General features: G+C 41.8%; 1 protein-coding gene across 4 annotated transcripts in view; it reads right to left on the bottom strand.

Annotated features, from left to right (window-relative positions):
- The window catches only part of DISC1 (DISC1 scaffold protein), a 190761-nt gene extending 170496 nt beyond the window's left edge, over positions 1 to 20265 (bottom strand). For 2 of the 4 annotated variants that reach the window (XM_083856260.1, XM_083856259.1), the window contains exons 1-2: positions 20138 to 20265; positions 42 to 1027 (exon numbers count right to left, since the gene is read on the bottom strand). In XM_083856260.1, coding sequence (XP_083712386.1) covers positions 42 to 1027; positions 20138 to 20186 — 1035 coding nt within the window. In that variant the 5' untranslated portion in view covers positions 20187 to 20265. Of the gene's footprint in view, positions 1 to 41; positions 1028 to 2534; positions 2623 to 20137 lie in introns of those variants that run through there. The other 2 variants (XM_083856258.1, XM_083856261.1) reach the window with 2 other exon arrangements.
- Between the last annotated feature and the right edge of the window lie 286 nt (positions 20266 to 20551).

The following is a 20551-nucleotide window of genomic DNA, read 5'->3' as shown; positions in this document are numbered from 1 at the left end:
TTCTGAGGAAAAGGTATCAAAAACAAAGTGAGATTACTGACCTTTAATGTACTGCGGTTGCCAAGCAAGCAATCCTGGAGCACTGGTTCATATTTTTTCATCAAAGCATCCCAGTTATGGTCACTGACAGTAAAGCTACTTTCATAGCCTGAGGTGACAGAAGAGCCAGCAGATGCTGCATCCGAGGAATCTGTAGAATATGAAAATGTTGCATCTATATCTGAGAGAGAAACAGTCTCACAGTCCTGCAATTTATCATTTACTGGGCTCTCGTGTTCATGCCGCAAATCTTCACCAGACCTGGAGAAGCAACACAAATCTCTCAAGTGCTCATGAGTTTGTGCCATCTCTTCTGGCTTCTGCAGACTGTCTGTGGGTTTGGGATGCAGAACGAGCTCAGCTTCCTCAATAGATTTGCCTTCAACATCATTAACTCCAGAGGCTGAGTTCAGGGAGAGTTGTATGAAGCTGAAACTTGAACTGAAGGTATCATGTGCACCAGCAGAATGAGAAATACCATCTCTGTTTTGATATTCACAGTTGTTATTCACTTCTGTCTGATCCAAAGCATACATGTTTGGGGGCTTGCTCACTTTGGTGCTGCAGCTTTTCTGCCAGGTACAGCACACAGCAGAAGCATCTTCTTTGCCTGTTGTGGCAGCAGGGCAGGTCCCTGTCCCTGTGCTACCTGACCTTGGACTATTGCAGAATGAAAGATTTTTGCAGCACCCTGGAGTACTTGCAGCAGCGGCCAAGGCTGTTACCCCATTAGAAGGAACTACAGCACTACTCACTGCTCTGCAGTGCAAGAATTCCAAGCCATCTCGGCCCTGTCTGTGCAGAGCACAGCTCTCAGAGCCTCCACAGTGCTGCCTGCCATGCTGGAGCTCTGCTGGGCTGAACCCTGCACAGGCACCCACGGACTGGAACTCGATCTGCCGCTGAGCCTCCGGCCTCATGTATCCAGGTCTTCTTGCCAGCTTCTTCTTACGGAGACAGCCTGCTGGCATTACCTGCTGGTGATCATCTGGGAAGGGAGAAAAAGTCAGTAAGTGTTTCTGCAGTTTTCCAGGCTTTACATACTGTGGCATCTGAAAATAGCTGTTTCTGACATTTCAAGCAGCATATCGTTTTCCATTTCAACAAAACAGACACTGACCATAGTGCAAATAGAGAACACTGTGTGTATTCATTCACCTTCTAAAGAGCTTGCACCTGTTTTTAAGTGAACTCACTAACAAGCTCCTCCATCAGGACACAAACCTGGGTACAATGAATCAGATCATCTTCCCTATTCAAAGCATCACCCTGCTTTTTAATTCTCAACTTGCTTAACAGCAGCCTGAAGCAGAAACTTGGTTTAAGTTTCTCTGATCCAAAATGATTTCAGACTTACAAGCACATCTAAGATAGAACTGAATCTGCATCCAAAAATGTGAGAACCATGATCACAAAGAAATTTTGTTTGTAGCCTGCTGTTGCTTGCTGACTGTTTTGTTTCTTGCGTTCATATCCATTTTTTAACACTGTGAGTAGCAAGTGGTTCAAACTCTGCTGCCATAACAGATGTAACTAACACCCTGTGGTTGCAGATGTTGGTCTAATGAGATGTTGTACAAGTTGTCACTTAGATTTATGATACTACCTATTGTCCAAAATGTATAGTTAAAGGAAAAGCTTGGCATGAAGAACCACCAATCCCAGAAAACTATTAATTTGTAGCATTACTGAAGTATTACTATCATTAAGAAGCAGCCTCTGCTCAGTAACTTGATTTCCTTACACATATTTTACTTACACAGATGAAAAGTTAAATTTGTTTGCAGAGAATAGGAAAAAAACAAAAAATCCCACCCAAACAAGATAAAAATACCACCGTAAACAGTAAAGCTGGGAGATCAGAATTTAATTTCTGTGTTTTCTGTATATTTTTATATATGTATTATTGGTAAAAGATTACATGATGACTACTTTTCATTCTCTCATGGATTTACTGCTAGTTAAAAAGTATTTCATTTGTCTGTCCTGCACAACGGGAATCGATGGGAATAAAACCTGTGCACTATCATCCATTTCATAACACAAAAAGGTATTGACTGGACCTATTTGCCAGAATAATCTTTCAAGGGGATCTGATGCCTAGCTGAATTATGCCCTCTATTAGTTGCCCTCTACTCACAGAAACAGATTCAATTGGGTGTTAGAAATATTCATATCACCCACACAGAGCTCTTACAAAAACACTGAAACTTCAAGTTTCAGATTTTTTTCTTTACATTTAACATTCCTCTCTAACCACAACCCTTTGTCAGTTTTTACATTCATAGATATGCACACAATCTAAACTCCTCACCAGTTCCTAAACACAGGCCTCATACACATCTCACTATGACGACATCCTATACAAGAATTGAAGTGTTAGAACTGAAACTTCCCAGGAGAATTTTCCCAACATTCATTACATTCTCTCCAAATAACCTTCAACAAAAGCAATTTATACATTTTCTATATACTAGAATAGTGGCACATCTCACCGTGGGACTGCAGTTAAGCTTCTGTATTCTACTTCCTATCACCATAAATTAGAATATCCCAGCAGTCTCTTACATTCTCTTTTGTCTGAGGAAAAAAGCGTCACAGAAATCAGAAGTAAAAAAGGTCATGGAGTCCATCAGCCTGTCTACTATAAAAAGACAGTGAAATGCTGTACTGGGAGTAATTTAATAGAAGTCCTAATAAACAGGAATCACTCTTGGAGCAAGAGAACAAAAATGGAACAGAATGTTCTTTAAAATTTAATTCTTTCAGTTTATATACAAAACAATAGCTTAAATCTGACTTCAGCAGAAGAAATCAGTCATGCATAAGAGTCATTCTAAGGCTGCATATACTCCATGGCCATTTAAAAAGGCCTGTCACAGGCCTCATCTGTAAAAACACAAAAGGTTCTCTAGTTTAATTAAAATCAGGTTAAAATTGATCTCACTAAATCACTATGAATTTCTGAAGCAGACAGATAATTACAGCTCTTTAAACAGCAAATTTAAACTAAGCTAATGTAAATAAGGTTTAAATTGGCCAAAGCATTAGATATTCACACCAAGTGAACCGGATGCAATTCTAAAAATTATTGGAGCCAAAGGGGCACAATTCCAGTGCCCTGAACGAGATCACGCAGAGCCCACACATCTCTGTGCCCCTCACAAGGCTCACAGGTAGCCCTCTAGACATGTTTGGCATTCAGCTCCTTCATGGACTCCAGGTCTATCTCCTGGTGAGTGCACCCAGCAGCACAAACTCCTCCCCTGGGACCAGAACAGAGCACTGCCCCAGTTACACTCAGGATCAGGGTCAGGCCAAGCCACGAGCCATCCAGAGGATGCTGCAGGGAGAGAGCTGCAGGTCCTTTGCTCCAACGTGGTTGTCCCTGAGAGCAAGGCAGAGTGGACAGAGTGGGGACCAACATGAACATGGACACTACACCTCCTCCAAAGGGTAAGGGGAAGCCTGATCTCCAGGTCTCGCTAGAGAGCACTCACAGTGCCCTCAGCCATCACAAAACCCAGCCAGGAAGCTACTATTGCCTTGGGTGTACTGTTTGGGCACTGTTTGCCCTTGTGCCATGTCCCTGTTCTCATGATTAGAATAATTTCAGTTGTTTATTATTACATATCTGAAATACAGTTATATCAACTTTCTCTGCGTAACCTTCTAACCATAGCTTGGCTTGTCTGCCTGTCAGAGAAATTACACTGAACCAATTCAGTGGCTTGTTAAAAAACAAAGACAAGCCTTAAATTCTTCTCATCTTACTTCAATTTGAAGAACATCAAATAACTGTTGGCAATTAACTACAAAATTATCAGAATGAAAACAACCAAAGGCAAATTTAAAACCCTACACTACCGTGTGTCATGCATTGCATGAGACACACATTTAGAAAGAGAGAAAAGCCATAAAAGGAAGAGCCTTTCAATTTTAATATTAAAAATGAACTTTTTAAAATATGTATTTTACAATCTTGGAAGATAATGTAACATATATTTAATGGCAGATATGTGCAAATTACTTCAAATTCAGTTATGAAAGCTCAGAAATATTCTTAACAGCTCTTTCACCATATTAATCTTTCCTGATGATCAGCATTTCATGTAAAATAACAGTTCAGATCCAGAGCAGAGGGAAAAAGAAAAGAGGCTGTTGCTGTAAAGCAATGTTTTTCACATCTTAGTTGCACCAGTGAGATGAAAAAGGGAGAGGTGAAGCCTAAGAGCATTTCCCACTGATGGAAAGAGCATATTCTCTTGTACCCAGCCTGACACTGAAGGACAGCAAAACAGTCATCTAATTTATTTTAGATCATCAGTCTTTGTTCTCAGCCACAAAAGTGGCAGTTCAGGTTTTTTGACCAAATGTTCTAACAGCATCTGTGGATGAAAAGGTGTAAATATCTTACATTTTTGTTTTTCCAATAGGATTTTATAGATCAGTACAGAAACTCAAGTGATCACCTCCTCACTCCTGCTTTAAGTTTGTGACGTGAGAATGCGTGTGAGTTCATTTAAGTTCTCCCTGAAAGTGAGAAATTATAGATGCAGTTTTAAAGGTAGCTCAACTATCTGAATACACCTACATTAAACACAGTTTGTTTTTATTAGAATAACAAACTCATCTTCAGAGCATTTGCGGGTGGTAACTGTGATGTGGAAGAAAAGGTATTCAGTCATACTCAAAGCCAACTATCAAAGCACTGCTCCAAGCAATTTCTGTAGTGTTGTTTCTCTTAAGGAAGTCTTCAACACCTGCATCAAACTATACGCAAACAAAGTAAGCGAGTTTCAAACATTTATTATTTACAAACATACACACATAAATGTTTAACCTATCAGAAACAAAAATGAATCCTTTTTGGAGATTAATCTGACATGACAATAGCCATTACTGTTTAATTCCTATATCACAGAAATATGTAAAATGTTGCAAGTTCCTAATTGGTTATAGTTTGACTCATTTACTGAATTTTAAAGACACCACTAAATTTGCAAAATACGATGGCACTGATCTCCACACAGCCTATGTTGAAACAAACAAGTACCACCTCTTTGCACAAACAAGCTTTCAAAGAAAGTCACTTTCAAATAAAGATTTTCGTAACTCCTAAAACAAAAAGGTCTCACCTGGCTTTTTCATCTCACCTACTGAGCATTAACTGTAACTGTGGTTCATCCAAAGTTTTATAAAGTGTATCTACAGAGGGAAGCACGGCTGAGTTACATGGTATTAGATTTAATGATACAAATTATTTCCTCACCAAGGCATTCTGTGATTTCTAAGGTCACAGACTGGGCTCAGTTACTCAACCGTTAAATTTCTCAAACATCGCAAATAACATTCTCTGAAGTCATTAAATGCATTTCTGTTTCCATTCTTTATTAAAAAGCACTTCAAAGAGTTGTGCATTGTAAAAGCCAGAATGCTCTTCTTTAGCCAGGGTTTAAATAATTGTGTTTTTATTGACACATTCCCATAACGCATGTCATTGAGTTGTTACAATCAAGCCATTTACCTACTTAATGAAAAAACTCATTTTAAGCCATTTGATGAAATTACAGCTCCTCTCTCTAGAATTAGAATCACATCAGCTGATATTAATACGCCCATCAAATTTTTCACACCTCAAGAAATAAAAAAACAGTTTAAACCTGGTCTAGCCTTAGCTAAGAAAGGAAATAAAAGTCTACCAATGTAAGTTGGTAAATAATAAACACTTCACATGTCAGCAACAATCACCTACTTAGCCAGGGGAATAAGAGAAACAACCCTTTCCTTAATAGCATATTTGTTACTACATCTCACTTTCCAAATTCATCTCTGGTTTATCAGCCTCAACCCAATCACTCTCCGAAGCTCCTTACATGTCTCACTGATGTATTTCACCCAACACACCGGTACCTGCCTTGACCAGCTAGAACTGCCAAACTCACATCACCAGCTGCCTAAAAGAACAGTTCTCAGGCTCCCCACTCATCACCAGCCCTACAGCCAGCTCAGTCATCCATCCTGTCAACCCATCTGATGAAAAATAAAACATCCCAAGGATGAATGCAAGCAGGTCTGGAAAAACAAGCCAGTACCAGCACTGGGTGCTTTCAGCATAGTGAATAACACTTCCCCAAAAATATCCAGCCCAATTTTTTGCAAAGTCGTGGGCAAATGTCTTTTTAACTTACAGTTAAGTTATTGAGAATAATTTATCCACTTTTCAAAGAGGCAGATGGACACAGGAGTTGCAAGCCTACAGAGAATATTCACAACAGAGAATCAATGCTTATTTCAGGAGGTGAGGTGTGGGTGTGTGTAAGTTTTGTTGTTCTTCTTCCTGGGGAAAAAAATCTTTTGTTCCCAGTTTCAATACGAAAGTCTGTAGAGGCAGTCCATGCAAATGTCTTAAGTGGAGAGAACACTCTGATTCTTTCAGTCAAGACCTGACAACAGCTTTAAATATTACACAGACATAGGGGAGCAAGGATGTTGCATAGAAACTGTGAAGTTCTTTTAGGCCATAATTTAATTTGCAAACAACACTTAATGGGTTCGCAGTCATATCCCATAAAATCATTTCACCAAATACTCATGGAACTATGAAATCAGTACACAGCAGTCCTTTGCAAAAATGGTCTATTTAACACACCACACTTCTCTTTCATCACTCTGTCTACAGAATGACAGTGTGGATTCCCACTACTTCTGCTCAGTCAGATCATCTACAGCAAGACTCTAATATAAAACTCATCAGGGGGGAGGGGAGGGAGGAATTTAAAAAAAAAAGTGATGTGTGAGAGCACATTGACAGCAGTCAATTTCTAATTCAAGCACAGTTTGAATGCTCCAGCTTGGAGATTTGAATTTTTAATTTCACCAAGAGAGTGGGTTCCAAATTAAGCATCTGATGCACAGTCAGTCTGAAATCAGAATTGAGTTTACTGAAATAGAAAGTAATTTTGTCTTAACAGCTCAGTAGTGATCACATATAACGAAAATAAAACAACGTGGCAGCTCCTATATTGCTAAGGGTGAGGAGTCAGAAGGCTTTTAGCTTTATAATTTAATATCAAAGTCCCAGGACAAATGCTCCTCCTTTGCCTGCTGAAGGAAGCTCACCTTGTAGCCCCAGTCAGGCTGTCAGATGCAATGTCCACGCTGTCTAGGCAAGAACAGAGATGGAATGGAGCTCCAGGCATGAGGAAAGCTGAGCACTAAATTCCCACAAAAAGCACAGCACCTCAGGATGCAGATTAAATACAAGACACTGCAAAAGCCAGGCACAGATACAAACTGAAGTTCCAGCAATGCACAGGACACGAGGCCAACCTGTAGCTAGGAGAACGGCAAAGAAGTGGTGCTGCTCCCTCACCCTGCTCCCCTGAAAACCAATTCTCAGGGCTTTACATGAGGCTCTGCAGCTCCGACAGAATTTCTGCACTCAGGTATTCTTTGTTCCTTGCAGCAGCAATTGTGCAAACTGTGCTTTTTTGCCAGTGCAAGTGGCGAGACAAAGATCCTGTGGTGAGCCCGCGAGGCACAGCCTGCAGCACCACTCTCCTGCCCTCAACCCCTGCACAAGCAGCTCCAGCTAAGGCAAGTCCTCACCAAATGCCAGCAGATTGCTCAGCATCACCACGCTGCAGATGTTACAGCCTGTAAGGGGTGACACTGTGCTCCACCAAGCACCGTGCAGTTCCCTCTGAGACCTTCACTGGCAAGTGGGAAAGGCACACATGATATCCCTTTTGAGATCATCACTGAGAATATGGCTTGGCCTTTATGACCCTTACTCAAGGCTGTAGACAGACAAAACAGAAGCTGGAAGTTTGTTTTACTGGGCCCCAGAACACAAAAGTGAAGACGTCAGCTATATCCTTTTCCTCGGGCATAGAGGAGAAAAGTAGACTGTTCAGAGGAAATTCTGAGATTATCTATGAACAGGCTATAGAAGAACTACTATAGCAGAGATTGCTGAAACAGCAGCAGAATACTAACCAGAGGCAAGAACATTTCTAGCAGAAATCACAGCTCCTTCTAAATACAGGGCATCAGAAGTCACTCTGCCTAGAGCAAGTCAGATATCTTTTTTAAAAGTTTTTAAAAGCTAACATTCCAGGAAGAATAGAGTTTTTCTCTAGAAGGCAGTCACATTGAACTACAGCATTTAGCAGATGTGACAGCACAAAGGGACAACAGCTGTCAATACAGAGGTTGAGAAGACCTCAATAAACAGCTGGAGAGAACTCAAAGGAGGCACCCACAAGCACTAGACAGCTAGCTGTCCATACCTTCCCGTGGAGGAGCCCTGGCACTAGAGGCCAAATTTGCTATTTCCAACCCACATCAGCAGGTATGGCAGGAACACGGAGATCTGAGCGACTGCCTGCTCAGCTTCAGGCAGGAGCTGAGAGTAACCCTGTTCACCTCACACCAGGACTGGAGAATGAAGACTCAACAGGATCAAAGCCCATTCACACACCTTCAAAAACCATGGCCACCAGAAGCAGACAAGGATCAAGGAATACAGTCAAGCAGCAGCCAGTCAGACCCTAGACTGAGGGAGGACATCACCAACACCAACAGATCTACTTTGACCGTCATTCACTCATTTTTGTCTCCATCCTATCTTTCATACCAACACTGCACATGCTTCCCACAGCTTCCATCAAACCCTGCCTTCTTCTACACTGACTTTTGCTGCATTTCAATCACTACTCCCCAGTAACTCCTTCCAAACCAAGGGCTCATTTCGCTTCAAGTGAAAAAGAGAGCTGATCCAGAACCTTTCCAATTGCTGCTCTGGAGCTTCGACAAAACCTTCGGACGGGTCACACTTCACAGTCTAGAACGATAACCATCCACAAAGCTCTCAAACACTATTCCAAGCCAAAGAGATACTCTTTCCCAATACCAATTTCCTCAATACTACCTCTCTGGCCCTTTCCAATCTTTCCTTTTTGTCATGATCCCAACACGCACAAACCTCCCTCCAGCCAACCTAATAGCATTTCTCCCACAACCTCAAACAAGCATGTCCCAGCTTACCCCCAAAAATCCTCCTCATATGAGTTCCAGGCCCTCCACCTCCTCAGCCCACCCCATCACTTCCTACGTGGAGAGCCTTCCTGCTTCACACTGCCCACCAGCAGGGCTCAGAATTTTCTAGGCTTCCCCAGGTGCATTTAAAAGAAGCCCAGCCCCACTTCAGCTGTGCTCATTGATTTCATCGCTTCCCTCCAGTTGCTCAGCTTTTTGGCCACAAGAATTTTAGACAGTTCTCGAGGTTTCTGTTACGCTTTCACAGCACACAGAGCTGGTACGACAATCTAAACCAAACCTCACTCTAAAAGCACACTGACTCCATTCATTCCCTTAGAGATCATCTCAACGAAAACACTCTTGTGAGAGCTTCCTTCTCGTGACTGTAAATCACTGCTATTCATGGCTGGGAAATCAAGACAATTACCTGTCACAATTTACTCCCGACAATCTCTCTGGGCTAACATACATTAGTTAACAATACAGGCTACTCTTACTAGCACAGGTCTGTGCTGCTCAACAAGAAAACTTCCGGCAGAAGTCTGTGCTTTTAACATATTTCTGTCACATGCTGTTTGTGATTTGTGTAAGTACTACTACCCAAGTACAAACCCATAGTACCTGCCACCTTTCATTGAACCTTACCCACCTGCTTCTATTACCCAAGTAAATGAAAGCACAGTATTAATCTTGAAAGAAATTGTACACTTATATGACATAGCTTGTTTCTTGGGTGCCACGGACTCTGCAGGATACCGCATTGAAACAGTCTTCAGCAAAATACTTCAAGTTTAAAAAAAAAAGTCAACACAAAAATCAGACCTCTCAAAAATATTCTCTGTATTAAAAGAATAAACCAGTGAACAGTTTTTCAGGTCAACATATTCTGGATCTTTCTTAGCATTTTAAGTGGATAAAGAAGGTGCAGAATGTACCATATGGTGTTAAACACACACACCTGAACAGATCTGCTCCAGTAACAAAAAGCTTGGCAGAGTAAAACTTTGACTGTCATTCAGATAGTTTCCACAATAAATATAAATTGTTAACTCATTACTTCCAAGACTGGGGTTTTCTACTATATTATTTGGTTTAGAAAATCTGAATTCATAATCCAGGATCAACAGGATCCTGTGCAAGGAGCTCATATTTGCATATCCCTTTCAGGTGTATGGGATAGGTCCCTGTGTAATTAGGGATTTCTTCTGCTTCTTTCAGGTTTATACACAATACTCCTGACAAGTATTATTATTAAGAACTAGCAGGCAGAACTGCTGTAGCTTCTTTCGAGGAAAGCAACACAATTTCAGAGACATTTGATCTCATGAGTTCTGAGGTACAGCAGTAATCTGATGCATCTGCTTTGTGGTTGAAGCAGACCATGTGAGAAACTACACAACTTATCCCAGTCACAAAGCATGCCCACCACAGAACAAAGGACCAACAGAGGACTCCTGAATAACAGTTAAGTATTTTCACTATCAGAATACACCTAAAGCTTTGTACTTTTAGAACTCCAGTGTTCATGGGAAAGGTTGGAGATTTAAAAGCAGCACTTGGATAGAATTTTATCTTTATATTATCTAAGCTATCAAACCTTAGAGTCGCAGGTCCCCTTGAGGCAGACGCTGCAATAATGCTATTCCGTCCGGTGAATTTTTACTTGAAACTTCAGGTTTAACCTACATTTTTCACCAGAAACATGATGCAAATACAAACATCACAATTAGAGGACTCTTTGTCTATAATAACTTAAACCTGTCTATGCTTTTGTATTCCAAATCTAAACAAGTCTGAGATCTGAGACAGGAAAATAGATTTTAAAAATATCTGTGTCAAGTAAATCCACTAAGACAGTCTGTAGACATAAGTAGTTAATTGACAGGCTCCTTTAACTGAGTGAAACAGTGCTACCTTTATGTTGGAAACATTTAAATTTTCTCCTAATGAGGCAAAAAGGAAAATTCACTGTATTTTGAATGTATTTGCCATAGTTGCTCAACCTAGAAAGCATCCTCTCTCCAGCTCCCTGTGAGCAGGAACACCTTGCATGACTAGCCTTACAAAAACAAAAAGATGACAACAAAACCATGAGAGATACTGAGAAGACTGAGATTTTCATTTCTGAACAATAAAAGTGTCATAGTGCTTCAGTGAACAAAAACATACGAAATGTCTTAAATTACCTTAAAGTCTGAGTCATAAGCAAGGACTCTGTACCAGAGAAAGCCAGCAAGGCCAAACTAAGAACATCTTTAAGGTTAGAATGCCCTCTTTGGGTATAGAGACATATTTGCAGCAACAGTAAATTTCATTACAGTGCTTTTTTATGCTATAGGAAGGAAAGGAAACCAAAGAATGCAAGTGTGCTTCTTCAAGATGTTAGAAATTACTCTAATTACCCTCTACTAGTAGCAATGCTCTGCAGATGCCACATAACAATAGTGAGGATGACAGCAATCCATACACAGCAGTGCACAGGGGCAGGACAAGAAAGAGATGGGCATAACTAAAAATAGGAAAGCTTCCACCTGGATACAAAGAAAACTTTTTTTTTTTTTTCACACAATAAAAGCTCTGAGCAACCTAACACAACCCCGGAGTCAGCCCTGCTTTGAGCAGGGAATTGGACTAGAGGTTATCTGAGGTTCCCTCTAACCCACACTATCCTAACCTATCTCTAAGACTTCTGGTACATGTCTCAGGATTTACAGCATTCCACTAGTTAACTATACCCACAAGAAAAGTTCAAGAGTTTCATCTGTGAAGAGGCAGCCAACGTTGCAAGAAAGCAACTTCTCTGATTTGTAACTCCACAAAGGAGTCACTAGAAGTCAGCAAACAATAGTTCCGTCACATTCTGGAAGCTGAAAACAGCTCACTTTCCATAAATAAAATTTAGAATAAAGTTCAATACTAGAAATAAATAAGTTCTCAAACAGCATTTAAGCATCTATCATTCACACACAGAGAGAAATTACAAGCTTTGGTGATGGTCAGGGCCTTAAGCAAGCCAGATACAGTAAAGCATAGCAACAGAGGAACTCAAATTGTTCCACAGCAGCAGGCCTTTAGTAGTTAGCTGGCGATTAAATGATGCTCATGAGCATCACTTAAATGTCACTTTGATCTACTGCAGTTATTTCACAAAATCTTTATTACTGAGGCTTTTTATTGGCTGTACAAACATTGGCAAGCATTTCTCTTTGCTATATTAAAAATTATTTTGATACCTATTCCTAGGCTGCTTGCCAACTGGAAGACAAGATGGAGCCATCTGTGAGACTACAACTCTCTGAAGACACTTTCAAAAACATAATCCCCTAAATGGTGCCAAGGGCATTACACACAAAAAAACTAATATCACGTCTGAACAGCTGCAGCAAAAGCTGCCTCTCTCACAGATTTCCCAGCAAAGGAAGGAGGAACACCACTTCTGCCCAGGGAATACTGCCTCTACTCTAACCAGTCCATGAAGTCTGATTATGACACGAGCATGTAGAGAGTCACACCTGAATACTCCACCACACACAGGTGTATCAGGCAGCCAGAATTGTGCCAGAGATCTCCATGTTATCTATAACTGAATTAAGTAGCAAACACAGCTATTTCTATATCTTCTCTTTCTTGATTTGGAAATCTGAGGGAGTTTTGGGACTGGTCTCTTCCCACTACTTAGCAATGTTGGCAGTGAAAACATGTAGGCAGGCTGCTACCCAGAATTCCTTATATCCTCTGCATTATCTTCACCTTGTCTGTTTGATTTTGATTATTATTACTCCTGGTATCCCTGCCTTGTAATCCTTCTTTTAAAAACTCCTCTCATATCTCATATCATGATTTCCAAGCCATTAGAGATCACTTTCAGCCAACTAACACCCAGAACAATTACTCCTAAGAGACCTACAGGAAAGACAGCAACCCCAAGTACTTCTCATGACTTGCACTGAAGAGTCATAGTGGCCTCTCAGCATTAAAACCACAGCCAATCTAAACTTGCAAGGGTCACACTTAATGCCTAGGCTTCCAACTTTATGCCTAGGCAAAGGACACAAAATTTCACTGGGGCATGGCAGCACACAAGGCAGTAACACAAGAAGTGCATGTGCATCCAGATCCAGAAGAAAAGTCTGGACTCTCATCAAGAAACTCAGTGCCATACCAAACTCACCAGAAACACAGCAAAACAGTTGCTACACATCACACTCACTACTTGTAACAAAGATAAATAATTTTAAAATAATATGAAATTAATCCAGAAAGTGAATTATATGAATACACACTACTAACCAAAGATGGTTAGTAGTTAGCCTACTTAACCCAAAAATGGAAAACCTTACTAACTGCACTCAAAAAGATTAACACAAGGCCTTGAAGTACAACAGGACAAGCCAGTAGGTTTCACAAAGGGCAATCAGAAGTCTTATGGATTATTCTTCTCAAAATAGCATTGCTGTTTTTTACCTGCCAGTCCTACCTCACACAGGAAAAGACAACAACAAATCTACTCCTGAAAATCTACATCATAACTGTACTCAAGGTGGGCATAAAGCATATCCTTGGCTAACATGAAATGGATCCTAACTTGACCCTAGAACAGATGGAAAATTCTGTCATTGGCAAAAGCTGGCACCATAGTAGGAAAATTCTCAATCAGCTAAAAGAACAAATATCCTACTGCTAGTGCTCACACCATACAGTAAAAAAGTAGTGAAAGCTGATCTTTTCTTATCTTGCAGCAACTCAAGACCCCTGGCAAAAGTGGATTTTCCCCCAATCTTCATTCTCACAGGAAGCAGGATCCAGTTCTGATGGACTGCTCAGAGGAAACCATTAACTGGAGCAGCTCTTCTCTCACAGCCAAGTCTGTACAAGTCCCCAGCAGACCACAAGCATGGGAACACTACAGCAGCTCTCACCATGACTGTGTTCAGGCTCCCCAGGGGAAAGGGAAACACAATATTTGTTGATTATTAACTAGTTTGGGAGCAAAACCACACAGAGGATCAGTTGCTCTGGTTCTGCACCCCAGGCAATAAAAATTAGATCATTCTTACACAATTTCAGTGAGGGTCTCCTCAAGATTTTCACTGCTCTGAGCAAATTAAAGTGTCCTGCTCTCCTAAACAAGGATTCTGGCAGGACAGGAGCAAAGTTTCAGCATGATGCTCTGCCAAAACAGTGCTGTCCCACTGCAGTGGCAGCACAGCCTGGGTCCATCTAAGACATCCAAGAGCACCTCATGCCCCTGAGACCCCAGGTCACTGCTGAAGCACAGAGATCAGAACCCTATCCACATCGCTCCCATCATAGACACAGCAACCAAAAAGATATTAACAGCAAGGAAATCCTACTACAGCAATGCAAAATATCACCAAACTCTGCAGCTGTGCGGCACGCCCTCCTGAGATTGGTGTGCCTATGGCTCTTCAGGAGCAGAGCTGGGAATGCAACAGAGCCACAGCTCAGCCTGAGCTATTAATGCAAATACTGACAGGTTAATGCACTACTCGTTAAATGGAAAACCCAAGCTCCAGCAAACAAACAGCTGTGCTGCCCATTTCCCTCCATCACCGGGATCTCCACGGGCCATTAGCAACAGGAAGCACCTGAAACTTAGACCAGCACAACGAAATTCAATCTCATTCCTGCCTCAGTAACCATCCTTGTCCAAAATCCAAACAGAGAATGGAAAGCTCTCGTCCTCAAAGCCATGCTAACAACAAGGGGAAATTAAGTTCAAATCATCAGCCTAGCTCTTGCAACAAAAAGTCAGATATTTCATGGAGCTGAGGCTACCTCAATTTACTACCTTGAACAGGCTCGGGGATGTTCCTTCCTTTGAACCTTGTGGTGTTTTTCCCTGAAGTAGAACATTTACGTGTGGAGGAAGGCGAACAACCAACCACAAGAATTAGACAGCTATAATATAAAGGAAAAGCCTGTGGCTATAAGCATTTGACCTCGCAAGCAGTCTCTCCCCACTGTGCCAGTGATGGCAGGAACGAGATGGGGCTGCTGGGGAAGCTGTCCTCAATCTTGAATGAAGCATCAGTCTCAGAACAGGATTTTACATAGCTAAAGGATGGCAGCAGGTCACACCCTGCCAGCAGCAGCCCTAAATTTCTTTGTTACAGAGCATCTTAAAAGTTTTTCAGGCAACAACATATTGTTAAAGCTTACAGACAATCGTTCTAGCCAATCAATTCTAGCACACATACACATGCTTTGAACAATGTTTGTATGTTTTTCTATTTACAATACACAATACCCTTATTAAGCTTAAGACCTTCTGCTATCTTGTCAGGCATATATTTTCTGCAGTGTTAAGATTTATTCAAGCCAAACCTATAAACTCAGTCTTTGTTTCCCATGTCCTTGTTTTCTATACTACTGTATCTTTTCTAGTTTCAAACTTTTTCAGTTACAGCATATTCTGAGTTCTCAGCTTTTTCTGTTTGAGGCCTGCTTTTTCAGCTCCTAAAAATTCTTTTTACTTTTAGTGTTTCCCACACCCCAGCACCATTCCTAGTGCCTGCATATCTGCATTAATGATAACCCATAAGACTAAGCTGGTATGTCAGTGGGAAGAATGCTTGCCACCATAACAGAAACAAAATACTTTAAGTATCCCACTAAAACAGCAAGAAAGCAGTTTACTATCGTGAAAAAAACTATTCTTCCCCTTCCCATGCTCTCTGGAGAGTTGATGGCTTCCCAAAAACAAAACAAAAAGATGTTAAAAATGGTTTCCTTTATTGCTTAAAGCATATTTTTCAGACCAGTCTGATGATTTTCACCGTTGTCAGACTGGTGATTTAAACTCAAATTGCTGCCAGATAGATGAGCTAGGGACTGTGGTGCTTACCCCATCAATCAATAAAGTTGTGAAGCCTTTGACAAACTTCATTATCTACAGACACATTCAAAACCTCACTATTATCTAGGATTCTAATTTTCCATTAGTATTATTATTCACCATTATGCAAGGTCTTGAAAAGCTATATCAATGCCACATGCCTCACCTTACACAGATCTGGAAACTTTCAAAACAATTCAGAAAAACTAATGGTATTGACTTCAAGTTGCTGCCTCTCTCACAGATACTAAGCCTTTCATTTTATTTAGTTTTACAATATTCACTATCAACCTCTTGACTTCTCACTCCACAGGTTGCCTCAAAGTCTCCCTACTAAGAGATTTTCCCCTCTAACAGTTTCCTGCCCCACTGACCTCTCAGCCCAGCAAAGGAAAACTTTCAACAAGAGCACATTAAACCCCTCCAAACAATCAACTCTTCAGCCATTGCAGGGAACAGAGAAAGGTCACACATGCCACATCCATTCTGCTCTTAATTTCAAGGAGCCACTTTTCCCACACAGCTCTTTCCCAAGGAGATTTTATAATCCAAGCGTACATACAGTGTGTTTAACAAATTTCTGTTTGGTTGTAGTTCTGACTTGCTTGCTCTTTCATTCAATCCATAAATACAGGTAGTGCATACTTTAAAGGAGCTAGCTAAGCAGTACTAAGAACACATGTTTTCCACTTTCCATCCCTTATTCTGAGTACACAGCTGTTTATGCAGTAAATATTTACTGCTCAAGGTAAAATCTAATTTAGTTGGGGTTTTTTACACTTGTCAGTGTTATGAATAAACAGAGTGACAGAGGGCAAAAAGAGCAGAGTAACAAGACAATTCACCCTGACACTGGGGTGACAGGACTAAGACACCTATTTGTAAGGCAGCAAGAGAGGAAGGGAGGAGGGGGTGAGAAAAATCAGAAAGTACCATTGATCATACTCATTAGACAGCTGGGTCCCAATTAGAAATATATCACACAGAGATAATGAGAGGTGTTCTGGAAGGAAGCTTGGCTGTGAGATGAAGGAGGCTCCGAAACACAGTGAGCAGCATTTTACAGTACATACAAAGGGAAGGCAGAATCCAAATACTGCAAGTCCTAAAGGAATCACACCAAACAAAGAAAAACTACTTGAGGCAAGCACACGATCTCGCCCCTCTGCCTGCAGACTTCAGATTACTCATTAAGCCACTTCACGTTCTCAGCATCAATAAATAGGGAAGTAACTCCATGTCAATAGCTAATTCAATTTCCATACAGAAAACTCATGTGTAGCAAACAAAGTATGTCCATAGTGGATCTTAGCTTCCACAACATCGGTAGCCTGCAGGCTTGATAAAGAAATATGTCTCCCTGAAAGCATTTTTCAGGTGAGCTCTTAATGGAATCCACACCTATATGATAAAGGAGCAGAAAAAAGAAAATTACATGGTTAAATAGTTAACACTATACAGAATTAAGGAAACACTTTCAAATAAGGATACTACCATGCTTAAAATAGGAACAGCAGCCTTTGTTCAGTGCCAGAGGGCCAAGTTTTTACTTGTGTGACTGCTGGTTTACAAAGGGCGCATTCATTCCGAATACATAAGGGTTTTGCAGCAGTTTTCCTTCAAGAATATTGAATAGTATTACAACATACCCTGGGTTCAATCCTAATCTAAGTGACGTGGCATGAAAGGGCTGCTTTCTGGAAAAAGACACAAGATGCTAAGGATGAACCTGGAAGTCACTATGGCAACTCCGTCCCTTCCTGATCACCTTGGAGGCTGATACTCCAAAGGAGGTAATAAAACCCCTTTCCACAGGAATCATTAATATGCAGTATGGCCAAAACCAGGAAAGGTCACAGCCTGTCTCGGCTCAGTTAGAAAGAGGGGTTTGCTCAGAGAAACACAACAGTAAAATGGGAAAAGAAAAAATCATAACTCCCGAGGAGCACTCGCAACGCGTCACACACTCGAGTAAATCGCACTTGAAAGGTCAGCTGGTTCAGTAGCTGTCAAAGGCCCAAGCAAAAAAAGCCTAACCAAGTGTGCCTAATTTGTGAACAAAGTCAGAATTAACCTTTAGAGTTTTCGCTTTTGTCAGTACAAAACATTGTTTGCAGTGCTTTCTGTCCTCCTGTTCATCACAATTATTTTATCCTGGTGCTAATAAATCCTGTTTTCTTACATGGACCCACTACAATTCCACCAGGAGCAGCTTAGGCTCAAAGTTTTGACTTCACTTTACTGAAGAGAACAAAGGATGATTTATCTAAATTTAAAGAGGGAGGAAGCCAGTGGCAATACAATACTTGCCTCTGACTGTTTTTTAGAGTGCTGCTGCACTGTAATCACCAATGACCTGCATGAGAACGTGCCATTTTCAGTGTTCAATTGCAAACAGAGCTATAAAGAAAACTGATAACTCTGATAGTATCAAACACTGGGAAGAAAAAAAGACCATTGGATATGGTCCCAATCTCAAGTACATGAAACACTGCACATAAGCATTTGGTGGTTCTTGTACATTCCTTCAACTTACCATGATCCCAATATTTTAAGTAACCACAAATCTCTAAACTGAGCCTTTTTTTTTTTCTTTCAAATCAAATATTTATTTTCGACATCCCTACTTTTCAGTTTTGTAAGAGCCTAGAAGCCCTATGAATAGTAAAAAATGTACTGTAGCTTCAACTGGAAAACCACTGTCAGTGTCTTCCCTGAATGAACCACAACAATTTCAGCTTCAGCAATGAGATGGGGGAATACCCATACAACATCATTAAAGGGACTTCAGTATTTAAACACCAAGAAACGTTTTAATAAGTAGAACTTATCCCATTTTCAGGAATTACTGTAAGGCCAACAGCAAATTAGCAAGTAAATGAACCAATAGGAAAGGACAAAACAAGAGATAAAGCATCCCAGGGGTCTTCACTCATTTCTTTGAAAACTGTCATTACTTCTAATTAGCAGCAGCACTTGCTGCTGTACCTTCTGCAGCATATTTTGTGAAAGCCTTTATTATAAAAGCACTTCACTGCAGAACTCTTAAATTGCTATTTAAAAGCATAGCAAGAAGTTACTCAAGCACTTGTAACTAAGATTAATATGGATTACCAAAACAGGAATGGGCTGTTTTCTATTAAACTGTTGGCAAGAACAACTAAAGTGTTTGCAGAAAGTCTTGGTGGACTCGTGGAGCTGGGAAAACCACGTATCCCAAACAACCCAAATAGACAGCAAACATATCTAGTGAGAAATACACCTTTCTTTCCCAGTTGCCCTGGGAAAGGTGAAGTGTTTTTGTTGGTTTTTTTCCCAGAATCTCTCCGTGGCTCCAGCCTTTTGCCACCACCACTGTTGATAAGGAGGGCATCCCTAGCTCAGACCAGCAGATTGCTGCTGCTCTGAGAGAAAAGGAGAGCAGTTCATCCACATTAGAGGTCACAGTCTTATAAAATTCATTTATTTATAAAAGCATATACACACACAGAGCATCCACTGAGAAGGCAGGGGGTTTTTTCTTCCTTAAGACAGGACTGGAGACATAATGTGGGTGACTTTTCTAAGAGCACTGTTACTTCCCTCTTTGCAGTTGGTTATTAAAAAAAAAAAAAAAAAAGAAAAATAAACAAATAAACCATACCAAATAAACCATTGATATATTTGCATCACTCTAACTGGACTCTAACTGAAGTGAAACCAAAGCATCTTATTTTTCGAGTTTAAAAAATGACAGCTACGTTATCGCAAAGCTGCAAGACCCTTTCTTGGGCTGCATTAGTGGCGAAATAAACGCCAACACCACCAGGGGCTTAAAAATAAATAAATAAATAGAAACTTTAAAAAATCCTAAAACTTTCAGACTGTGAAAAAGAAAAGTAAACGGAAGAAAGAAGAAAAAAAAATAAAAATAATAAAAAAAGAGCAATTATATTATCCCCATACTCAAATACTCAACGCGACTCCCAAGAGCTGCAGCCGCTCCCGGCCTGAGGGCAGCCCTCAGCCGAGCCGGCGGCCCCTACAGCGGGGAGCAGCGCTGCCGGCCCCGGCCCCGGCCCCGGCTCCAGCCCCAGCCCCAGCCCCGGCCCCGCTGCCCCACGCCCCGTGCCCGTTGAGGGGCTCCCGCGGAGCTCTCCGGCCGGACAGCCCCCACAGCCCCCACAGCCCCCGCGCTGCCCCGGCCCCGCTCACCTGGGCGCCGCCTGCCGGAACCGCCCGCCCGGGGCTGCGGCCCCCACATCCCGATCCCGATCCCGATCCCGGCCGGGCCCGCACCGGGCGGAAAGCGGCCCCGGCCCGGCCACTCCCCGCCGGAGGCGGGCCCGAGGCAGCTCCACCGCCCCGGGGAAGGAGAGGGCGGCGGGCGGGACCGGCTCCGGAGCGGAGGAGGCCGGGGCTGGGCACGGGCACGGGCACGGGCACGGGCACAGGGGACCCAGTGGAGGCCGGGGCTGGGAGCAGGCACAGCCCCAGGGGACCCGGTGGAGGCCGGGGCTGGCACAGGCACAGGAGACCCGGTGGAGGCCGGGGCTGGCACAGGCACAGGAGACCCGGTGGAGGCCGGGGCTGGCACAGGCACAGGGGACCCGGTGGAGGCCGGGGCTG

Source organism: Zosterops lateralis (assembly GCF_965231275.1).
Source record: "Zosterops lateralis genome assembly, chromosome: 3".
Lineage (NCBI taxonomy): Eukaryota > Metazoa > Chordata > Aves > Passeriformes > Zosteropidae > Zosterops > Zosterops lateralis.
This window is presented reverse-complemented; position numbering and strand designations above follow the sequence as displayed.